The sequence below is a fragment of the Phocoena phocoena genome, chromosome 3, assembly GCF_963924675.1.
Source record: "Phocoena phocoena chromosome 3, mPhoPho1.1, whole genome shotgun sequence".
In the NCBI taxonomy this organism is placed as follows: Eukaryota; Metazoa; Chordata; class Mammalia; order Artiodactyla; family Phocoenidae; genus Phocoena; species Phocoena phocoena.
The window spans coordinates 94,421,885-94,446,467 of record NC_089221.1 but is presented as its reverse complement, the minus strand read 5'-3'; the positions used below and the strand labels follow the sequence as shown (position 1 = coordinate 94,446,467).

Sequence of the window (24,583 nt, the reverse complement as noted above, 5' to 3'; positions counted from 1 at the left end):
CTCTTCCTGTGGACTCTCCAGACCACCATGTGAGGGAAATCCACACTGCTGTCACCTCAAAGGTGGTTTTTCTAAATCCACTGGATTCTTAGAGTAAATTTGGAAAGAGATGTGTTTGCAGCAGTAACTGACCAGTTCCCTTTCACAGAAACCCATCTTAACTGCCAGTGAAACAAGCCTAATAAAACTTGTGAAATTTACTAGCTGCCATTCACCTCCCTGTACAAAACATGCACAGACCAAGAGTACAGACCATTTGCCAGGTGGTATGTGACATGTTAAGAGTTACACTCACTTATGTTGATTATGCTATTAGGAGCTGCGCAATCACATGTATATGTGAATAAGCATGTGTGTAATCCAAACGCTAAGAGTGCATCACGGGTCCCTCATGATAAATAAATACATGTGAAGAGATGAAATAAGTAGTTTAGATCTAAATTTCTGCAACCTTAGTTCATAGACAGTGGTGTACCCTGATACTTTCTTCAAGTAAATTTGCTGGTAAAACTGGGAATAAAATAATTCTTGAAAGCATCTGTGCCCCTAGTTTATATACAGTCTTTGATGTACCAGCATCACTTTCCACATAATTTGGAAACAAAATGAATTAGAAATGAGACATGGTGAACTCAAAAAGAATAGTAAGCCGGCTGGGCCAGATGGTTTTGACGCTAATATTTCATAATGAGAGAAAAGTCTTAGTGACTAGGGTATGGAGTAATTGAAAAGTTTCTTCCAATTGGCAAAGTGGGAAATAAAAATGATCAACATGCATCGGGTGATAATCAGTCATTTCACCTTGAAAATAATGTGAAAAGTGAACCTTTAGAAATCTCAAGTGACCAAACAAGTATGTGCAGAAATTAACTTTTTTTTATTATATATCATATAATGTAGTAGTAAAGTCTGAAGTGCATGAATAAAAAGTTAGTGAAATTACAGGAGGAACAATCTAGATAGCAATAATAGGTGCATTCCCTGTGCATCTGAAAGAAAAAAAAAAAGAGTTTTCACTCATTTTGGCCTAAAACTTAGTGTTCAGGTTCCCAGGATTCTGACATCAGAACCCGGATAACACTGATTAGAACCATAGGGGCTTTACAATAAAAGCTAAAATATTGACCATATGATGGCAAAAAGTCTTATTTTGTGATTAACTGATTCTCTTCTAGCTACTCTCTGATGAAGTTGGTGGTGCTGTAGAGGAGGACCGCCGCCTCCTGGACGAGGACCGGGACCGCTCAGCATCGTAGGGGACATGCTTGTCGTAGTTCTCCATCTGAGCCTCAAGGAAATCTCTCTGCTGCTGCCTCATGGTCTGGCTTATGAGCCCAGGTAGGGCATGGATGCTACCAATCAAAGTCTCCAATTTGGTTTCCAGGGTAACGATCCTCTTCTCAAAGTCTTCACTCCTTTCGTTTAAGTCGGAAATCATGTCATACATGATGTTCTGGGTCTAGAAAACAGGATTGAGAGAATAGAGAGATGAAGAGCGAAGTTTTAATTCACTTGCCCTGGAAGCAAACTATCAACTCTCAGAGCTTGAGGGCTGGTCTCCTTTCGGTGACATGCAATGCAGCAGTGGGGTCAGCTAACTGAACACTTGACCTGGCAAAGCAAATTCAGTGTGTCCGTTCAATGCCAGGATTTAGGAAAGAAAAGATCTTAGGCCTTAATTTGACCCAGCTGCAGAAAATGGTGTGCAGGTACTGCTGGTGGTATGTCCAAGGATTTTAGGTGGTGTGCAGGTAGACAGACACGTTTTGATTTCATATTTATGTATATATTCTAATAGTCGTTAGAAAAGTTAGCATGTCAAATTCATTTTGCAACATGTAATACTAATTAGGGCAAGGCTGATTTTTAAAAACAAGCCGATTTAAAGAACAATACATAATAGTACAGATGGTATTAGGATGTAGCAGAAATTTTGAGCGTGGAATATGAATGAAGTTTAGGACAAACTGATTTGATCAAGTAATTTAGTAACTTAAAGCAATTAAAAATTCCTAAATATCTTTTTGCTCTCCTATGTTCCAAATTACAGGCTCTCCATTGGGTCAAATAGCATTTTTATAGATAACTACTGAGAGAATAAAAGTTAGGGGAGACACTAAAGTTACCAATCCACCTTGTTGGCTATGGCTGAATCAGAACTAAGTGGTTTGAAATAGGAAAATGCTTTTGGTGCCCTAGAGAATTTTGCAATTGGTTGTCCTGATCAAAGGGTATTCATAACTCTGACTCCCAGTTATAGTTCCAGAAATAGCCAGGAGACGGGGAAAGAAGACCTCAGGGCTGATCAGCTCAGAGCCAGAGAGGGAAGGGAGTGCTTAAGAAGGGAAGGCTGGAGACATTAACCTTAGCCCAGTGCAGCCTTTCCCAAGCCTAGACCCCTTTGGCTAAGCCTGCCCTCCTGTCTTATTTCCCTCTATAATATGTGCTCTTATCCTGCTTAACAACCTCTTAATGGTGATAAATGACGAAGAACTGATTAAATAAGGGAGTTACTGTTTGGAACACAGGCACCTCCTTTGAGTTTGGCCAGGAAGACAGAGTGCATTAACTTTATTTTTACTGTTGATACATAGTCTTGAGACTATATGAGCAACATCCATTTGTTCAGAAAATACTGAACCCTTATGGCATGGATAGTCCTGCAAACATAATAATAAGCATGGCGCTAAAGAAATAATTGAGGGGCTTCCCTGGTGGCGCAGTGGTTAAAGATGCAGGGGACACAGGTTCTAGCCCTGGTCTGGGAAGTTCCCACATGCCGCGGAGCAGCTAGGCCCATGCGCCTGCACAACTACTAAGCCTGCACTCTAGAGCCCGTGAGCCACAACTCCTGAGCCCGCGTGCCTAGAGCCCGTGCTCTGCAACAAGAGAAGCCACCACAATGAGAAGCCCACGTACCACAACGAAGAGTAGCCCCCACTAGCCGCAACTAGAGGAAAAAATCCCACGCGCAGCAACGAAGACCCAACACGGTCAAAACAAAAAATAATTAAAAGATACAGCATCTTGCCTCATAGATATATAATTTTACTTCAAGAGAATACCTATTATATATAGTAGTATATATACTATGTATTTATATATGCTATATTACATATAGTGAAATGATATATAATATATATATTATTTTCAAGGGGTCTCTTATTTTTTCATAAAAGTACCCAATTTCTTTTATCATTTGATCTAGGAGTGGTGGAAGAACCTGCCCCATCTTTGTCCATGATGTGTCCCAGTGAGAACAATGTGTGTAAATACGGAGCACATCTTCAGGCCTCGAATGTGTGTGCTGCCCAGCTTAAATGAATGATATATGACCTCCCAGGGGTAAGTCATTAAATACTTCACTTATCATCTTCTATGTATAAGAGATCAAATATTCATCTTCAACATATTTATACAGTATGTATTATTGATATACATTAAAAAATGAATATAATTAAGTGTGTTATTTCATGGGACTAGGACAAATAGATGTAATTTTTGGAGAATATACTGGAGGCTTTATAAAGGACATAGCAGTTATAGCAAACAAACAGCAGAACACAGGTCCAACAGAGAGCTGCCTCTTTCAAAGGATTCATGTTAACAGGCTCAACACTTATACATAAATCTATTCTAATGCCTCCTATAGAATTTAGAACATTGAAAGGTAATGTTGTCATTATTGACAAATATTCACATTTTGAAAGTGGACTTCACTTGAGAGGAACAACCAAAAATAAACCAGATAAAGCGTTTAACTGTGATAGAAGAATTGGGGATTATTAATGTCCTTTTAAAAAGTGGTATGAAGACCTTGAATAGTCAAAACAATCTTGAGAAAGAAGAAAGGTGCTGGAGGAATCACGCTCCCTGACTTCAGACTATAGTACAAAACTACAGTCATCAAGACAGTATGGTACTGGTACTGGTACAGGATAGAAAGCCTGTTGCTTAAAATATATAAAAAATAATTTTATTGATGAGTCCTATTTAGCCCTGAACCTCATAGTAAAGCCCAGGATGTGGTTCTGCTCTCATAGAGATGAGACTAAACTACATATAAGCATCCCCAAAGTACTATCTCATAGTCCACTTACATTTCTTATTGAACTTCCAAATCACTGCAAGTAGGAAAGCTTTTAGAATGGGGTTGAACAATGTATGTAGGGAAAGTGCATATTAAGTAAGAGTTTCGGAAGAATTCTTATAAGTTGGGCCATCATGTCAGCATAGTTTGTTGGTTTGATTTGTTAAATAAGTTTGGGGTGGCCTCCTCCTGAAGCATTATTGATTTCTATGCAGTGGTTAGTTCCAATAGATGCAATCATGAGGGCTGAACCCCAGCTTACCTTTGCCAGGTCCACCAAGGTATTTGCTTGATCATTCAGTTTCCTCTGCTCCATTTTTACACTTCTTAATCTAAAAGACAGAATCTGAGTCAGAAAGGTTCCTTTTCTTCCCTACGACTATCGTAAGCCTTCCAAAGAGCATGCACAAAATTGACAAGAGCAAATAACTGCATGGATAATGCCTCGAATATTTGGCATAAAGTCCAAACTGGTTATGTATCTGGTACAATGAGAAGCATGCTTCCCCAACACCGCAAAAAGGAAGGGAGAGAGAAAGAGATGAGGTGTCCTTAGGACAACTATTTACTAGGTAGTTAAAGTTGAACTGAGAAAGGCTCATAAGGATTTAACCGTATGAGAAAAACCAAAACATTCCTTAAAGACCCAGTATCGTGACAAATAGACATAGGAAGAAAAATGCAAAGCAACTGGAATTTTATCAATGTTGGAAGCAGTAAGCACCTTCCTATGCCTATGTGACTAGATACAGGTGTTAGCCCTGTTTAGTCTGAAATGGATTGGGTTAGGTATTTGAACCTGATGAAACACAGTGATAAGTGAGATTCTCATTAGCAAAAATAAAACTTTTATTCAACCAGCAGCAAGATAACTCCAAACACATAATTCTCTTATTCGTCATTGTATTTCACGTGACTTTTATCTTAAACTGCCATTGAATTTGAAGGGAAGCCAGACCATTTCCTTGGGAGAACTTCCTTTAATTTTTATTCTAGATAAAGGCACAGGACAATTAAAGTGTCTGACAGGTGGGATCCTTCTACTGGATAGTCATATAGAAACTTTTAGTCATAAAAAACTTTTAAATATCAATGTGTATATCTGATTGACAGTCAAAAAGCTGGTTTTCTTAAAGACAAATTCTGAATGAGTACCTACTATTCCTTAACTTATTCACAGTAATATTTCAACAAACATTTACTCAGTGCTTGTTATGTAGCAAGAAATTAAGATTTTCCAACCAGAGAAAAGTAGTTGATTGTCCTTTAAGCCAACAATTCAAAGCCATGCTCCAAAAGAGAAGCAGGTCTCTCTGAGCTGCTTTGTGAAAAACCCACGCTAACCTTATCACTTTGATGACGAGTCCTTTACAAAGTATAGTGTTAATGTTGGAGAGAGTACGCTTGAGTATGTCCCAATTTAAATGAAAGGTAATTGGTTAAAGGGATAAAAAAAAAATTCACAGGGCAAGATTTTACTGCCAGGGAGATTTTTGTAACACATGTTCACGATGCTCAGTGATCTTGTTCTGAAATGTGGATATCCAATATGTCACCAAATCTGCTCCACAGTGAAGAGACAGTGCCTTCTGCCAGTAAGAGTTGAACTGACACCTGCTTACAACATGATCTTTAACAGTCTAAAACAGTTTAAGGTTAGAACTTGTGATTGTGACTATGTGCTTCTTTATTAGAAGACTTGGAACTAATTTAACTGGCTCCTTTTTATGTTATTATAGTGATTGAGTATGTTTTAGTCTAAAAGAAATTTACAAACATATATTTAAATCTAATATGTTGTTGAGAAATGTTTCTCTAAGTACTTACAAGGGTTACAATTCTTGATGTGTGCCTTTTAAAAACAAGTCCAAAAAAACCCCAAACACAACAAAAAAACCAAGCAAATCAACTTTAAACATGTGTGGGTCATTACAGAGAAATGTACTAGAAAGACTAAGTGTCAGACATGTATTCTGTCCGCCTTGGCCCTAACCTGACATTCAGTTTCTTCATGTATGAAAAGACGAGGGTTAGATTAGGACTTTGTTTTTGAAGTGCTGGATTTATACCAACAGAGGTGTTCTAGATGACTAAATGATACTCAAGCAAGACATTAAACAATACTAGAACAGATGGAGAGTTATTCCCTTTAATTCTCTTCCAATTCTTGATTATTATAAGAAAAATGTCTCAGGCTAGTCCTATCCTGTTTTTATCTCCTAACAAACAAACACCTGCTCTTCCCCTGTTTTTAAAAAAAAGAGGGAGGAGAATCTCAGCTCAGAGCTTTCTGCAGGCAACAGCTTGTGGCTAGAATTCAATACCAGTGTTTCAATTGTCGACTGATGTTACCTTTACCTCACTTTCCTTGCTGGGAGTGATATATTTTTAAATCCACTTATGATAGGGATTTATCATAAGCTTTCTTTTCAAATTTAGGTAAGTCATAGCAGAGCTGGCACATGAAGTTCGGAGACACCAGAGCGGAAGCCTCCAGCAACTTGTGAGGGCAGCAGAGCCCTGAGCCCTACTAGCCTGGTTGAACTGCCTGAAAGGTAGGAGAACTGGTACAGAAAGCCTACGTAAGCTGCAGCTGCCAGAATAAAAGGTAACATGCAGTTGTGTTTTTTACTTCTTCCCCCCACCCGCCCTCACCCCCAAAAAAGAAGAATAAGAAACATATGTTGATTTCTTCCTTGTGAACTTCACTTATCACAGGAAAATATCATGATTTTGGAACACATTTCCATAGCAGCAATCAGACTACTAAAATTCACAAATAAAGGATCCGCTTGGGTGCATGCAGCCAGTAGAAAATTCTGCGAATGTTGAGAGGAGCGGCTCACACAACTTACTTCCGAGCTCTATTTTCATTTTGTTGAAATAAAAAGACAAAACAAAAGAAAAGAAACTGTAAAATATTCTGGAACAAAATAACACAGAGTGGTGTTCATTCATGCACAGGGGGCTCGATTCATTAGCTGGAAGGTCCTGTTAAGATTCTGCAGGATTTTGGCATATCGATCAGAAAGAAATGCTATTCCATTATGTTATCATCCTTCTGCATCGCTACTATACTTCCCCACCTGAAAGCACATAGCTTCCTCCAGAACTAGAGTTCGGAAGGAAGAAGTTGTGTAAAGTCATCTTGGCCTCTTTGAAACATGCTGTTCAAGTAAACAATAGGAGACATTTTTGCCTAGTATCAATAGGATATGGTTATAAAGATAATATTCTAAACAATAGGATTATAATTTTTTGAGGGGGGTATATCTTTTCCAAGTTGGTCTATTGAGAAGCCGGGGCTATTGAGGAGCCTGGTCTTCTGACAGGGGGGTTAACCTAACACTCTCTGTTATAGACATCACATTTATTGGATTTCTTGGCTGTGAGACAAGTTCATGTTAATTGATGGGTCTCTAGCTGAGACCGAAGAATGAGAAACTGTAAAGTTGATACCAGAAAAAGTGGTAAAAGTTACAGAAACAGAATGCTTCATGGCACTAAGTGACGATCCCCAAAGACAGCTACGTTACTGAAGAGAGGACACAGGCCTGCAGAGTTAGGCATCCAACAGAGACTAGCAAGGTCATGTGTCTGGGAGAGAGGCTGGGAAAAGAGAAGGAGAGTTGAGATAGAGGAGGCTGGTAGAAGGGGGAGAGAGCTGCTGCAAAAGCTCTCTGGACAAATCAGAGGAGAGCAGAGGCCAGGAGAGCTCTAGCAAGTCAACTGGTACATTTTCCCTCAAGTGGCAAGGTCCGATTTCACCCGGTGCTGCCTGACAAGGCTGGGGCAGTAAAGGCAGTAAAGGCCTTGCCCTTAGGAATCGAGCCCTGTGTGCTTTCATGTATGGCTTCACTCATTAAGTTCAGTGAAAGATAATTATGCGTAATTAGCATAACCTAGCCACACCCAGCCCATCTACTTTTCACAAAGTATAAGTACCCTCCCACCTCAAGGAAACCCAACAGCCCCAAGACTAATTTATAAAACAATTCAGAACATTTTTGCGTTGCTTAAAGCTCATCTACTTTAGAAGTACACAAGGCTACAGAAGAAACAATGAGAAATGTCTGAAAGAAGCAGAAGAATCACATGTGGTTTCCTCTGTTACTCTACCCAAAAACAGCATGCTGAACAATCCATGTAACCTACACTATGAAACCCTTCAGATCATGTCAGTACAGCTTGTAGCAATATGCCAATGGCCTAGGGACAGTTTTTACACTGAGTTTCACCAAAGATTTTTTGCCTGTTTTTTTTTTTTTTTTTTGCGGTATGCGGGCCTCTCACTGTTGTGGCCTCTCCCGTTGTGGAGCACAGGCTCCGGACGCGCAGGCTCAGCGGCCATGGCTCACGGGCCCAGCCGCTCCGCGGCATGTGGGATCTTCCCGGAGTGGGGCACGAACCCGTTTCCCCTGCATCGGCAGGCGGACTCTCAACCACTGCGCCACCAGGGAAGCCCCTGCCTAACATTTTATATTATAAGAATGTTCAAACCTAAAGCAAAGTTGAAAAAGTTTTATAATGACCACCCATAAATTGTCCCCCAGGGTTTTGAGTGTGAATGTATTCCAAACTTAAGAGTTCTATGACAATTTATATAAATATAGAAATACCCACTATTTACACATGGCTACAGAATTATATGACAAAAATTGTCAAAGCGTTTGCTTTTTTTTTTTGGTTATAAGGAAATTTATCAATGGCATCAAAGGCAAGTCACGTTTCATTACATATTGAACAGGTAAGTTACACTAACAGGAAGGGACACAAATACAATCCTGGAGGAAATGGGATGTGTGGATGCTCAACCCAAAGACTGACCCACTTGCCTACTTCCACGTCATCTCACATCCTTTGCATCCTGGGACACCACATTTTCTCACACCCGCAAAGGTAAGTTTTCTTTTTAATAGATCTGAACAATATAGGTTAGTATCAAAACATACAAAGAATGATTTCTCCACAATATACCATGTGTATACCATGTGTACCTCTTGTATGAATGTTGGGGTTATTGTGTTGTACGGTTTGGGGGCTGTAGGAATGATCACTCTACCAGGAAATTTTACCAGGTGACCCTTGAGGGAGAGGTAAAGGCTCAGCATCTCTCAGGGGACCCACTCTCTTAAGTCTAAGCTTCAAGGAGTCAAGATGTGGAGGCGAGTGGTCCTAGGTGGTGGCACCTGGTTATAAAGGTAGCTGTGAGCTCCAGGGAGCAAATTCCTGCTTGTGAGCCAGATCGAACACAATGTTGCTCTCTGTGTTTTTCACTTTTACTCTCTCCCAGACTTTGAAAGAGTACTCGCTTAAAATTCTTTTCCTTATATGGGGAAAATGCATAGTTGTGTGTCCAGTCAAGTCACAGAGCTAAAGGAGAAATAATGTCACTTTGGTGTTGGTGGCAGCAAGGGAAAGAACATGCGTGAATTGCTAAGAGTAGCAATGAGGACCAGCTACTCTACCATATATGCAGAGTCTCCTATTTTAGAGCTCAGGGTGCTTGGATTTTATTTTCATTAAGAAAGGTAGCAACTTCTATACAAGTACACGTATGTCTATAATTATAGACATATTCCACATTTTCAGTGATACCTATTTAAGAAGGAGAGTGGATGGCAGATGAAGAGGTAAAAGATGAATGCTTGGTGATTTTCAACGGAATGTGAGTGTAATATACATATGAATTCCCTAAATATGTAAAATTAACACTTCAGCCTCAGAACTTCCTGTCTGCTGTACTAATTAGCTCTAAGAAAACACATCTCCCTTTATAATGAGGATACCTAGTATTTACCTACCTTTCCATGATTACCCTGGTAGGTTGCATGAGAAAAGCCACTTTTCTGACCCACAAAATGTGATGCGTCTGCCCTGCCCCATACAGAAATGGCATTAAGAGCAAGGCTGCATGGCATCATAACTGACACCCGCATAATGTACTTACGGTAAGGATGCTGCCAGCCTGGGGGAGAAAGACCTGGTCCTTTCAAATTATCATTGAAACTTGCTAGATAGAGATTTGTATTTTACAAGTCTATGATGGTAGGTATAACAATAACAATAAAATGGCACGAAGGACTTAAACAAATTGAATAACAGTGGCCTCGATAAAGTCAGAATAATGACTGCAAGAGCTACAGGAACTCTAAAATCTATAATGAACACATAGCATCTAGAAAATCCCCCAAGTTCTGAGTAAAAACTAATTTAAAAATTCGAGTATTAAGTCAATTGTACGTACTACCTTCATATAAAGATGCTTGGCAGTATGTTAATTTCTTTAAAGAGTCTGTAGTAGATACAAACTAAACATCTTAGAGCAAACTATATGAATAAGTAAATCAAGAAATACAATTTTAACTGAAATTATTGCTTCTATCTAAAAAACGAGACTGAATAGACCCTTTAATTAATATATTATGTGGCTATTCTCCCAATAATAAATGATTTTTAACCATCAAATGAACTGACAAATGAAATCCTGAGAAAAATTATGGAATTATTAAAGTGCCAAATAACGTCTTCTGGGGACAAACATGATAATGTTCTCTTTTCCCCTCCCGTGTGAAAGAAGAATAAGCAGGTGCAAGAATTATAAACCCAGAGATACAGATGCAGAATGAAAGAGGAGAAGGTACTTACTGATGAATAGCTTGCAAGAATTTCCGTTGATGTTTTCTGACTTTTGCATGATCTATCTTTTTTACTAGCTTTGTATTTTTGTAAATTAGCCATGTTTCCCTGAGTACATTGGCAGCTGCGTTTTTCACCTGTTAGGAAAAGAAACAAACACAGCAGTTGATAAATTCCAGAGCAGAATCCTTTGCAACTTGGCTGGCTGTCATGCTCTACATCCCAATGATCATGGTAAGCTCTAGCTCTGTTTAGTAACTGTATCTCAAAAATTTTTTTCTTGACTCTGTGCCTGTCTAAAAGTACCTGTATCTGTCTGGGAATGCTTACCTTGAAATATGAGGGGCTAATGATCTCTTTCGCGGCTAACTTCTACTGTAACTCTACCCCATGAGGAACCTTTCAACTACCTTTTTTTTTAAAAATCAAGAGGTGCTGCTTTCTTCACCTTGTATCACAGTTGCTCTCTCCATGTTCTTCGTTTCCCTGGAGAAAGGCAAAATGCCAGAAGGCCAAGGTTAACCCTGTCCTTTGCAAGCTTGCTCATCATTTCTGGCTGTGCACTACAGGAAGGGCATGTTTCCACTGCTGAACGTACAAGAAGACCCAGTCATCCAGCCTCCCAGGGTGACTTAGCAAATTGCATGCTTGTTAGCACACTTTAATCAACTGACAGAGAGTCTGTGTTGTCATGATTTTGTTGGTAATTTAAGTACACTGCGTTTCACATGGACAGGACAAACCTAAAGGATAAAGGCATGAAAGTAACACTGCCAAGACTTACTGCAGCTGATGGAAGGTGTGAATACTTCCTAGTGAGACTTCAATCACTTGCTTTCTTGACACTTTCAAGTCTTCAAAGATTCCTGCAAGTTGGTAAGTCCTCTTCCTTGCTCATAAGACAAGAACTGATGACCCAGAGCTTTCACTTGTGCTTAGCTACATTATTCTGGGAAGTTGAGTCATTTAATTCTTTTAAGTGATCGATAAAGGGTGTCTCACAAGGAGAGCTGCAGGCTAGAGGGGGGCTGGGTGGAGGAAGACAACTTTTTAAAGACAGGCAGTGTGGTGGGGTAAGACAGAACAGTGAACTGGGCTGCAGAAATGGGTTCTAAGTTCTTGACTGTGGACCAACCAAGTCAGGTCAAGGAGACAAGCTAACCTGGCAGGATTTTAGTTTCCTCTAACATGAGAAGGTTAGAGAGAATCATTGTTAAACTCCTTTTCAGCACTTAGATTAACAATAAGGAAGAGTATTATAATTTACCAAAACTATGGCCCAAGTATGTATGTGTATTTTTTCACTTTAGTAGAGAAAACATCAGGTTGGGTGGCTGATGGTGAACCCTTTTTCATGGCGCTGAGTTTTCTTTTTGAGTGAAATTGTATGGCTAGAACCCACTTTAAGAAAATGGCTGGTTTCTGAAGACTGCTTTTAGTTGTGACTTCCTCTGGATATTCATTAGACTCTGCATGGAGAACATTCTCCAACCAACAGAAAGACGAAACACGGGGTGTTGAGCACCAGCGGTGCATGTAAGTGACTTGTCCGCAGTGAAGTTAAGAGGTGTTCCAGTGAACTCTTGCTCTTCGTTCTTACGGAATCATTTCTCTTCCTCACAAGGTAAGAGTCACCATTCAGAAGGCTCTTCCATCTGACACCGGTCTCCTTTGCAAAGGTAAGGAACTGGAGGTAGTGTAATTTGCTGAGGTTGGAGGACCTTGCTTTTATTTTTAATTAAAACATTTAAATTTTATATCGGGGTATAGTTGATTAACAATGATGTGTCAGTTATGGGTGTACAGCAAAGTGATTCAGTTATAACCATTCAAGTATCCATTCTTTTTCAAATTTTTTTCCCTTTTACGTTATTACAGAATATTGAGCCGACTTCCCTGTGCTATGCAGTAGGTGCTTGGCGGTTATCTATTTTATAGGCAGTAGTGTGTACATGTCAGTCCCAAACTCCCAATCTATCCCTCACCCCCACCCTTTCCCCCTGGTAACCATAAATTCGTTCTCTAAGTTGCTGTTTCTGTTTTGTAAATAAGTTCATTTGTATCATTTGTCTTTTAGATTCTGCATATAAGCAACATCATGTGATGATATTTGTTTTTCTCTCTCTCTCTCTCTGACTACTTCACTTAGTATGATAATCTGCAGGTCCATCCATGTTGCTGCAAATGGCATTATTTCATTTTTTAATTTATGGCTGAGTAATATTCCATTGTTTATCTGTACCACATCTTCTTTACCCGTTCCTCTGTTGATGGACATTTAGGTTGCTTCCTTGTCTTGGCTACTGTAAACAGTGCTGCGATGAACATTGGGGTGCATGTATCATTTTGAATTATGGTTTTCTCTGGGTATATGCCCAGTAGTGGGATTGCTGGGTCATATGGTAGCTCTATTCTTAGTTTTCTTAAGGAAACTCCAAGGAAACTCCATACTACTCTCCACTGTTTTACCAATTTATATTCCCACCAACAGTGTAGGAGGGTTCCCGTTTCTCCACACCCTCTCCAGCATTTGTTGTTTGTAGACTTATTGATGACGGCCGTTCTGACCTGTGTGAGGTGCTACCTCACTGTAGTTTTGATTCGCATTTCTGTAAATAATTAGTGATGTTGAGCATCTTTTCATGTGCCTCCTGGCCATCGGTATATCTTCTTTGGAGAAATGTCTATCTAGGTCTTCTGTCCACTTTTGGATTATTTTTGATATTGAGGCACATGAGCTGTTTGGAGATTAATCCCTTGTCAGTTGCATCGTCTGCAAGTGTTTTTCTCCTATTTTATGGGTTGTCTTTTCGTTTTGTTTATGGTTTCCTTTGCTGTGAAAAAGATTTTGAGTTTAATTAGGTCCCATTTGTTTATTTATTTATTTCCATAACTCCAGGAGGCAGATCAAAAAAGATTTTGCTGCAATTTATGTCAAAGAATGTTCTTCCTAAGAGTTTTACAGTGTCTGCGCTCACATTTAGGTCTTTAATCCATTTTGAGCTTATTTCTGGTGTTAGTGAGTGTTCTAATTTCATTCTTTTACATGTAGCTGTCTAGTTACCCCAGCACCGTTTATTGAAGAGACTGTCTTTTCTCCATTGTATATTCTTGTCTCCTCTGTCATAGCTTAATTGACCATAGGTGTGTGCGTTTATTTCTGGGTTTTCTATCCTGTTCCATTGATGTGTATTTCTGTGTTGGGGCCGGTACCGTACTGTCTTGATGACTGTAGCTTTGTAGGAGGACCTTGCTTTTAAAGAGAGAGGAGTGCGAAGTGACTAGCCAGCACTGCCTGGGGTTGGGACAGGCCCTTCCCTGCTAGCAAGGAGAAGGGCTGGCTACTGGACGTCTCAGCTCTCTGAGCAGATATACTGCCTGGAGGACTGGTAAGGGCCTTGGTATATCCTCCCTCCCTGATTTTATCAGCTCAAGACACAGAGTAAGAACCTAGAACACAGACCAGCGAGGCACTGAGAAAACTGGGTAAGAAGTGATGAGACAAGAACACAGCAGTTCAACATAGCAGTGTTTGGAATAGAACACAGCAATTAATTTTGGTTTGGATTCTCATCTAAAGTCTATAAAATTTTCAAAGGTGATCCAGTGCTTGTCCTTAATGTATTTTAAATGATTCTTTTTCTTTGGGACGGTGGGGGAATGGCTGGAAGGGCGTAGGGAACCTCAGTTTCAGAGTGTACTGCTGTGGGCGATAACCCCTGGACCTTATATTGTAGGATTCGTATTCACTAAACATGCAATGTAGATGACAGGCTGAAAAATAATTGACTCCTCATCTGAAAATGAAATCCCTACAGCTGCTTTTAAGAACTGTGAAATATATCCATGTATGGCGAAACATCCCCTTTCTAACTAACTAACTCCCTTTCAAATACAGGAATAAATCTCTCAAAGCATCTTATTTAACTGCTACTTTACTTTTCAATACAGCAGAAACAAAACAATATATCCAAACATAGAAAAACTTATCCTCTACTGATAACAGTAGATTTGTTTCCTCGGTTCCTCATAGGGTTGAAAGGGAACAGAGGGTGGAAACATCTCAGTGTTTTACAGGTTTGAAGGACGGGAGTTGTTACATGAAAATGCTAATCCAAACTTACTTACGGGGAAAACAGGGGAGAGGAGAAGTAGGTCTGCACATTTGTGATCACTGAGATGAAAGTTTATTTGCAGTTAAGAACCCTGCTCTATAGTCATGTAACAATGTAACTCTGGAGCCCCTGCTTCACTTTCCAGGGCATTTACAAAGTTTTAGAGGTCACGTCATTGTTTCTCCCTAGCTCAGTGCTTTTGGCATAGCTGGTACTAAAAAGTGTTATGGTGTTAAATTTGGCACCATAGTAATTTGTATCCTAAAAACTTCTAATCATAACCATAGATGCATATTTATCAACCAAAGGACCCTCCTGATATGAAGGGTGTACAGGTTTAAAGAAGAGACCTAGGATCTAAAGGGGACAGAGCATTTCCATTTATTAATTCAACAAATGTATTGAGTCTCTATCACTTGCTAGATACCATGAGAGTTGGTACGAGGGATTCACAGATATCTCTCAATAATTAGTAGCTGTATTATATGTTGCCAATTAATGGCCCAGTGCTACTCTGAAATATAACTTATTTCCTCTACTTCACAGAACAAGGAAAGTGAAAAGTGGGCCCTTTCTTAACAGGAAACTTCTCTTCCTCTCTCCATTTCCTGTACCCCCAAAGACACACAGGGATAAAGGAAAATAACATTTGTTCTACCTCACTAATTGACATGTACACACTGCTATATTTAAAATATTGATAGATAACCAACAAGGACCTACTACAGCACAGGGAACTCTGCTCAGTAGTCTTTCATGACCTAAATGGGAAAAGAATTTGAAAAAGAATAGATACATGTATATGTATAACTGAATCACTTTGCTGTACATCTGAAACTAACACAACATTGCAATCAACTGTACTCCGATATAAAATAAAAATTTAAAAAAAATTAGGGGCTTCCCTGGTGGCACAGTGGTTGAGAGTCCGCCTGCCGATGCAGGGGACACGGGTTCGTGCCCCAGGCCTGGAAGATCCCTCATGCTGTGGAGCGGCTGGGCCTGTGAGCCATGGCCGCTGAGCCTGCGCGTCTGGAGCCTGTGCTCCGCAAGGGGAGAGGCCCGCATACCGCAAAAAAAAAATTAGTGGTCAAGTCAAATGCAAGTCTTTTATCAGAAAAATTTTGAAAGGCATAAAATAATCAGAAATATTTGAGAAAACAAAGGCCCTATAAGCCATTTATACTATTAAAAGTAGTAACAGCCACTAGATGCCTTCAACCCTCTTTCATAGGTATAAAGGACGTGACATGTTATATTGCTGGCTCCTAGGTAAATATTAAAGCTATAGGTAGTAAGGTAAAATATAGTTTTTATGTGAAACAATACTTTCGAAACCACAAAAGCTCTTAAAGCTGATTGACTGTTAACTGAATGTTTGCTTCGTTCAACCCTATATGATACATACAATTAGAGTTATTTAGCAGGCTACTTTGTTTATAGATTTCCTTTGCTTTCTACTACTTTCTTTTTCTTCCTCTTGCCTCTCCCTTCAGAGGCTTTTCTGAGGCAGGAGAGTTTCTTGCCTCTCATTCTGATAATTACAGTAAAATGCTGCTCTATATGCTGTGGGTGATGCCTCCAGGATGCCTGGGGGACAAAGTCAAGGCCACTAAGCCTATGCAGCTTAGTAGGACATCATGTGCTCTCACTGCCCCTGCAGCAGCGGGGCTGGATGTGCTCAGGGCACCAACCTTTCTTGCCAGCCCAGTTCTCCTTGAGACCAGGTACCTGTGGCGGGGTGAATGGAACAAGGCAAGGTCAAGGGTTCCATGCATTTATATTTTAACCCACTGGGATATGTAGCCAAGCAGGATATAAAAGTTACACAGTAAATCCTCTAGAATTTCTGTTCACTTGTTAAGAGATATGCAAGAAACAAAATTACATAATTACATATAATTACATAATAGTGTTCTTATTATGGATCTTATTGAGAATTCTTAACAGGATTGGAAACACCCACAGTGGACATTAATATGTATAATTATCCTTCATGGTACATCTAGCGACTTTAAATATTATGCCTGGGTTCTCAAAGTTTCTTTCCAAAATGAAAGTAGCCAGAGAGCCAAACTCCAAGATTTCTTTTTGGTTCAAACCTGAATGAATAGTAATAATAATATATTTCCTAAAACTTTAGCATGGTAAACACATTGCGTCTGTAAGGTCATATGCTACGAATCGATTAAATAGCTGGTTCTGTCTTACTAAGCCTACTGATAAGTTATTGCTATTATGCTTGGATTTTGGAATCCTTAGATTATTTCGGTTACATGGACCTACTGGCCATTTTTGAATTGCAGAGTGTCATGTAAACTTTTGGAATTATATAGGACAATCCTCCATTAATGCTAGTGCCCAGTGAATTGTGTGTTCTACTTTCAAACATAGTATTTTATGTGGTTAATGTAGTCCCACAGAGAAATGATTTCTGTATAAAATTGTTCCTCAAACTTTGTACATGGTGGATAATTTTTCATGGAAATTGTTCAGTTTAGTTAAAACACACACTGGAAGGCTTGGAAGGTTCCATTTCTTCCTGGAAGAATAATCTATCATTTAAAGAAAAGCAATACGAATGTTAAAAAAGTCATATTAAGATTTCAAAATGTCTGTGGCCACTATTCCTGTTGACCATCCAGAAACTTCGATGTAGTGTTTCAGGGGATATTTTCATTTTTAATCTGTCATCTTAGTAACTATGTATGGCTTTTAGGTCCTTGTTTATTCTTGGTTATTATCCAGAAATTATTTTAGATTTTTTTATTCAAAAATTCCATAAATAACCAAATGGAATCAATGACACTCATTAATTGATAACTAACTTTGTATAAAATAATACAGAGAGAACCATAAAAGGGCTATTATTTTCATGTTATATTGAGTATAATAACGGAATGGGAATCATAAACCAGAAATTTATGTTTGATTTTAATGCCATTTTAACATTTGCTTTGGTACTTAGTGACATTTTGCCTATAAAAATAGACCTGTCATCAAGCCTGCTCGAGTGTCTGCCTGCTCGAGTGTCTTTCTCAGACCTATTAGAGACCCTGTTCGCAAGAAATACTTCAAAGTAGCTGCGCTTTTAAGCAATAGTAGTGAGATAACAGAATTAATAAAGCATCATAAGCATGATGGAGAATGTGAATTTTGAAACTAGAACAGTACTTTTTACTGAAAAAGCTTTCTACCAACAATATGACTCCTAATTCAACATTATCTACAGGGAGTTTATCAAATGTATACAAGAACTTACGACAGAAAAGCAGTAACATCAGAAAACCTGATGATTGGGGAAATGAGGAGTTCTAGTCCCAAGAACTAAAGGAAGGTCATCTAGATCCATAGATCTTTTCCGCCAAGCAGGTAGAAACAGAACTTTCATCTGATTTACTGAAGGAACAGCATTGTAAAAGCTTAAAATGATCTGATCCCTGGACTATAGCAGTTAACTCAGAACCCTGACTACATTAGGTCCAAGTATATTTTTGTGAAATGAATACATTATTCCCAGGAAGAAGATGACAATAAATTCAGGATAGTCAAAAAGTATCTGTTAAGGGGACTTGTCCCCGTCTCCAAATCTTTGGGGAATAACAAGCGAAACCAGTGGTTCTCACTGTAGAGGTTTTGTCCCTTTAGGAGACATGTGGCAAAGTCTAGAGGCAATTTTGTTGTCACAAGTTAGGGGACGTGCTGCTGGCATCTAGCAAGTGGAGGCCAAGGGTGCTGCTATACATGCCGCAATGCACAAGAAAGTCCCATACAACAAATATCCAGCCCAAAAGGCCAATAGTGCTGAGGTTGAGGGACCCTCAGCTAAAGTAGCTAAACTGTAAAATCAACCTGGAGTGTCTCCTGAAAGAAACTGGGAGACTTCTGTGATTCTCACATACATCCTCAGCAAAAGCAGTATACAACAATGTTAAATGGCAGATTTTTAAATCAAAGTCCTTGTCTTTTCCAACTGTTAAAATATTTCAGGGCTTCCCTGGTGGCGCAGTGGTTGAGAGTCCGCCTGCCGATGCAGGGGACGTGGGTTCGTGCCCCGGTTCCGGGAAGATCCCACATGCCGCGGAGCGGCTGGGCCCGTGAGCCATGGCCGCTGAGCCTGCGCGTCCGGAGCCTGTGCTCCGCAACGGGAGAGGCCACAACAGAGAGAAGCCCGCGTACCGCAAAAAAAAAAAATAATAATAATAATAAAATATTTCAATAATAAAGATATGGAATATCAATATCCCAAGGTAAATGTAAAGAAATTACTTTTTTTCCTTCTCAAAATAAAACATGGGGAAATCTGTCTAAATGTGCTAAGTTGTTTTTTAAAAAGTTTTCATTATGTGGATTTTGTCACCAGTTTTTTTTCTATTGAAAAGATTTATCAATACATGGGTATATATGGATTATACACTGTTGTAAGGTATTTTTCTACATAGTATCTTAAGTGTGGCATTAACTTAATTCCTGTGAAAACATAATCGTCATGATAAAATTATTTGGATTATACAAGGGATTTATGGAAGAGATTTTTTTTTTGATATTGCACAACTTCTGATCCTTAAGATACACGAAACATGTACTACAATTTTGGATTAGATCTGGACTAATAATGTAATGCGCACGTATTTTCGTTTCCTAGGATATCTTTGAGGGTTACAAGAACCCCAACCTTCAACTCAGCTCTTTTACCTCTCTCCTTCCACCCTCTGTGTGCTACCCTGTAACATTTAGAAATGTTCACGAATTTAGAGAATGAATTCAGGAACTGAAGAAAATGAGAGAAACCTGTGTAAAGCAGAAGACATTCCAAAGTGGTAAATCCAGGTTGAAAGCATGGTGGCAACTAAGTGTCTTTGCTCATCTAGAATTGTGTGGACCTACTGACTGCAATGAAGTCTCAAAATAGTGTCTGATAGATAAGATGTAGAGTGAGTAAAAACACTACAATTAGAATGCTGCTTGAGACCTTTCTTGATTCTTTTATGGGTAAAAAGTATGACAACGTATTTTGTTATTTCAATGGCAGACGGATCAGATTCCATGTTGAGGAGTGGTTATATAGCAAGATGACTGCTGTAAAATAATTTTGTTATTTTGGTGTCTCAAGTGATTATGAAGAGAGGCTAAAAATTTAGCGTGATACAAATCTTTTTCTTTGTACATGGGATACCTAGCCTCTGGGTCTTGGCTTCCACATTTGTATAATGGCTATGATCCTAGCACTTCACTCAGAAAGTTGTAAGGATGAAACAAGTGTGCCAGCCAGCGCTCTAAGGTGACATGCTTAAAGCAGTGGCTGGCACAGAGTGAGAGCTCTGCAAAACCTGTGATGACTGTTTTCTCCTGTCTGGATGCCATACCATTTTCAACATCTCTCTCCCCCTACCTTGGGGTCCTAAAGGTAGTGGGGTTTTTTTTGTCTTTGCAACCCCAGTCTTTAGAACAGTGACTGTCTCACAGAAGCTCAGTAAAATATCAGTTGAATCACCTTCCCATACAATTTTTATAATACATGGATGGTATATTCTTTCCTACTCAATCCAATATTGGTCTCCTCTTGCATGCTGCAAACTTAAATGTTAAGTATGCCTCTTTTAGCTTTATGTGGTTTATTTTTATACTTGAGTAAATACCAAGGTTTTCCAATTACATCCTGACTGACCTAAAGTTAGGAAGAGTTTATTCTCAATGTGAAGAAATGGAACTGACTCCAAGAATGCCTTCACTTTAAACCATATCATTTCAGCTTCAGAGATCAAAGTAAAAACTATTATTGCCCAACACTGAAAGAAAACAGGAGCCCCGGACAAGATGGCAGAGTAGAAGGACCTGAGCTCACCTCCTCTCACGAAAACACCAAAACCACAACTAACTGCTGAACAACCATCAATAGAAAAGGACTGGAACCTACCAAAAAAGATATTCTACTTCCAAAGACAAAGAAGAAGCCACAACAAGATGGTAAGAGGGGTGCATTTGCCATACAATCCCACTGGGTGGGTGACCCACAAAGTGGAAAATAATTATATCACAGAGGTTCTGAGCCCCACATCAGGCTCCCCAGTCTGCAGGACTGGCATCAGGAAGAGGAGCCCCCAGAGCATTTGGCTTTGAAGGTCAGTGGGACTTGATCGCAGGAACTCCACAGGACTGGGGGAAGCAGAACTGCCACTCTTGGGGGATGCACACAAGGTCTTGTGCACACCGAAAGCCAGGGGAAAAAGCAGTGACTTTGTTAGAGCCTAGAGCAGACCTACCTGCTGCTCTTGGAGGGTCTCCTGGGGAGGTGGAGGGGCAGCTGTGGCTCGCTGCAGGGAAAAGGACACTGGTGGCAGAGGTACTGGGAGCACTCATAGGTGAGAGCTGTCTTGGAGGCTGCCATTTTTGATGCCAAGACCTTGCCCCACCCAAAAGCCTGAAGGCTCCAGTGCTGGGACACCTTAGGGCAAGAACACAGCACCACCCAACAGCAGACAGGCTGCTTAAAAGCTTCCTGAGTGCACAGCTGCCTAAAAATGCACCCCTTGATATGGCCCTGCCCACCAGAGGGACAAGACCCAGCACCACACACCAGTGGGCAGACACCGGAAGCAAGAGGAACCATAATCCTGCAGCCCGTCGGACTGCAAACACAGAAAGTTAGACAAAATTAGACGGCAGAGGAATATGTTCCAGACAAAGGAACAAGATAAAACCGCAAAAGAACAACTAGGTTAAGTGGAGATACGCAAGCTACTTGAAAAAGAATTCAGAATAATGATAGTAAAGATGATCCAAGATCGTGGGAAGAGTGGAGGCACAAACCTAAAAGATACATATATGAAATGTTTAACAAAGATCTAGCTAGATAAAGAACAAATAACCAGAGATGAATAGTACAATTACTAAAATGAAAAAATACATTAGAAGGAATCAGTAGCTGAATAAATCAGGCAGAAGAACAGATAAGTGAGCTGGAAGACAGATGGTGGAAATCACTGCGTCAAAGCAGAATAAAGAAAAAGTAATGAAAAGAAATGAGGACAGTCTCAGAGACCTCAGGACAACAGTGAATGCACCAACATTCACCTTATAGGGGTCCCAGGAGGAGAAGAGAGAGAGAAAGACCCTGAGAAAACATTTGAAGAGATAATAGCTGAAAACCTCCTTAACATAGGAAAGGAAACACTCACTGAAGTCCAGGAGGTGCAGAGAGTCCCATACAGGATAAACCCAAGGAGAAACACACCAAGACACATAGTAATCGAATTGACAAAAATTAAAGACAAAGAGAAAACATTAAAAGCAAGAAGGGAATCCCCATAAGGTTATCAGCTGATTTCTCCACAGAAACTCTGCAGGGAGTGTCATGATATATTCAAAGTGATGAAAGGGAAAAAGCTACAATCAAGAATATTCTACCCAGCAAGGCTCTCGTTCAGATTCAATGGAGAAATGAAAAGCTTTACAACAAATGCTAAAAGAACTCTAGGTGGGAAAGAAAAAGGACATAACTAGAAACAAGAAAATTACAAATGGGAAAGCTCATCAGTAAAGGCAAACATACAGTAAAGGTAGGAAATAATCCACACACAAATATGATATCAAAACCAGCATGTGTGTGAAGAGGAGAGTTCAAATGCAGGATACCAGAAATGCATTTGAAACTAAGAGACCAGCAACTTAAAACAATCTTATAGACTGCTATATCAAGACTTCATGGTACCCACAAACCAAAAACCTACAACAGATATACACACAAAAAAGAAAAAGGAATCCAAACACAACACTAAAGATAGTCATCAAATCAGAAGAGAACAAAATGGGAAAGGAAGAAAAAAGACCCATGAAAATAATCCCAAAACAATTAAGGCAATAGGAACATACACAGGATTAGATGCTCCAACCAAGACACAGACTGGCTGAATGGATACAAAAACAAGACCCATCTATATGCTGTATACAAGAGACTCACTTCAGATCTAGGGACACATACAGACTGAAAGTGAGGGGATGGAAAAAGATATTCCATGCAAATGGAAATCAAAAGAAAGCTGGAGTAGCAATTCTCGTATCAGACAAAATAGACTTTAAAATAAAAGATTGTCACACGAGACAAGGAAGGACACTACATAATGATCAAGGGATCAATCCAAGAAGAAGATATAACAATTATATATGCACCCAACTTAGGAGCACCTTAATACACAAGGAAAATGGTAACAGCCATAAAGGAGAAATCGACGGTAACACAATAATAGTGGGGGACTTTAACACCCCACTTTCAGCAATGGACAGATCATCCAGACAGAAAATCATTAAGGAAGCACAGGTCTTAAATGACACATTGTATCAGATGGACTTACTTGATATTTATAGAGCATTCCATCCAAAAAGAGCAGAGTACACTTTCTTCTCACGTGCTCATGGAACTCTCTCCAGGATAGATCATATACTGGGCCATAAACCCAGCACTGATAAATTCAAGAAAACTGAAATCATACCAAGCATCTTTTCCGACCACAATGCTATGAGATTAGAAATCAACTACAAGGGGGAAAAAAAAACTATAAAAAACACAAACACGTGGAAGCTAAACAATGTGTTACTAAACAACCAATGGATCACTGAAGAAATCAAAGAGGAAATGAAAAAAAACCCAGAGACAAATTAAAACATGATGATCCAAAAGCTATGGGACACCTTTAACAGGGAAGTTTATAGCAATATAATCTTACCTCAGGAAGCAAGAAAAATCCCAAACAAACAACCTAACCTTACAGCTAAAGCAACTAGAGAAAGGAAAAACAAAACCCAAAGTTAGTAGAAGGAAAGAAATCATAAAGATCAGAGCAGAAATAAATGAAATAGAAACAAAGAAAACAATAGCACAGATTAATAAAACTCAACGCTGGTTCTTGGAAAAGATAAACAAAGTTGATAAACATTTACTCAGACTCATCAAGAAAAAGAGAGAGAGGGCTCACATCAATAAATGAAATGATTGAAATGAAAAAGGAGAAGTTACAACGGACACCAAAGAAATACAAAGGATCATAAGACTACTACAAGCAACTATATGCCAATAAAGTGGACAACCTCAAAGAAATGGAAAAATTCTTGGAAAGGTACAATCTCCCAAGACCTAACCAGGAAGCAATAGAAAATATGAACAGACCAGTCACAAGCACTGAAATTGAAACTGTGATTAAAGAACACCCAACAAATGAAAGTCCAGGACCAGATGGATTCACAGGCGAATTCTATCAAACACCTAGAGACGAGTTAACACCTATCCTTTTGAAACTATTTTGAAAAATTGCAGAAGGAACACTTCCAAACTCATTCTATGAGGCCATAATCACCCTGATAACAGACAAAGATGCCACAAAATAAGAAACTTACAGGCCAGTATCACTGATGAACATACATGCAAAAATCCTCAACAAAATACTAGCAAACTGAACCCAACAGTACATTAAAAGGATCATACACCCATGATCAAGAGGGATTTAGCCCAGGGATGCAAGGATTTTTCAATATTTGCAAATCAATCAGTGTGATATACCACATTAACAAACAGAAGAATAAAAACCAAATGATCATCTCAGTAAATGCAGAAAAAGCTTTTGACAAAATTCAACACCCATTTATGATAAAAACTCACCAAACTCACCAGAAAGTGTGTAGAGAGGGAATGTACCTCAACATAAGGGCCACATATGACAAACCTACAGTTAATATCATACCCAAT

At 39.3% G+C, this 24,583-nt stretch overlaps 1 protein-coding gene across 1 annotated transcript in view; it reads right to left on the bottom strand.

The window, feature by feature from the left end:
- Nucleotides 1–861: 861 nt before the first annotated feature.
- The window catches only part of KCNN2 (potassium calcium-activated channel subfamily N member 2), a 180,206-nt gene continuing 156,484 nt past the window's right edge, over nt 862–24,583 (bottom strand). The window contains exons 7-9 of the mRNA XM_065873410.1: nt 10,739–10,866; nt 4,353–4,422; nt 862–1,459 (exon numbers count right to left, since the gene is read on the bottom strand). Of these exons, the coding sequence (XP_065729482.1) occupies nt 1,172–1,459; nt 4,353–4,422; nt 10,739–10,866 (486 nt within the window). The 3' untranslated portion in view covers nt 862–1,171. The remainder of the gene's footprint in view (nt 1,460–4,352; nt 4,423–10,738; nt 10,867–24,583) is intronic.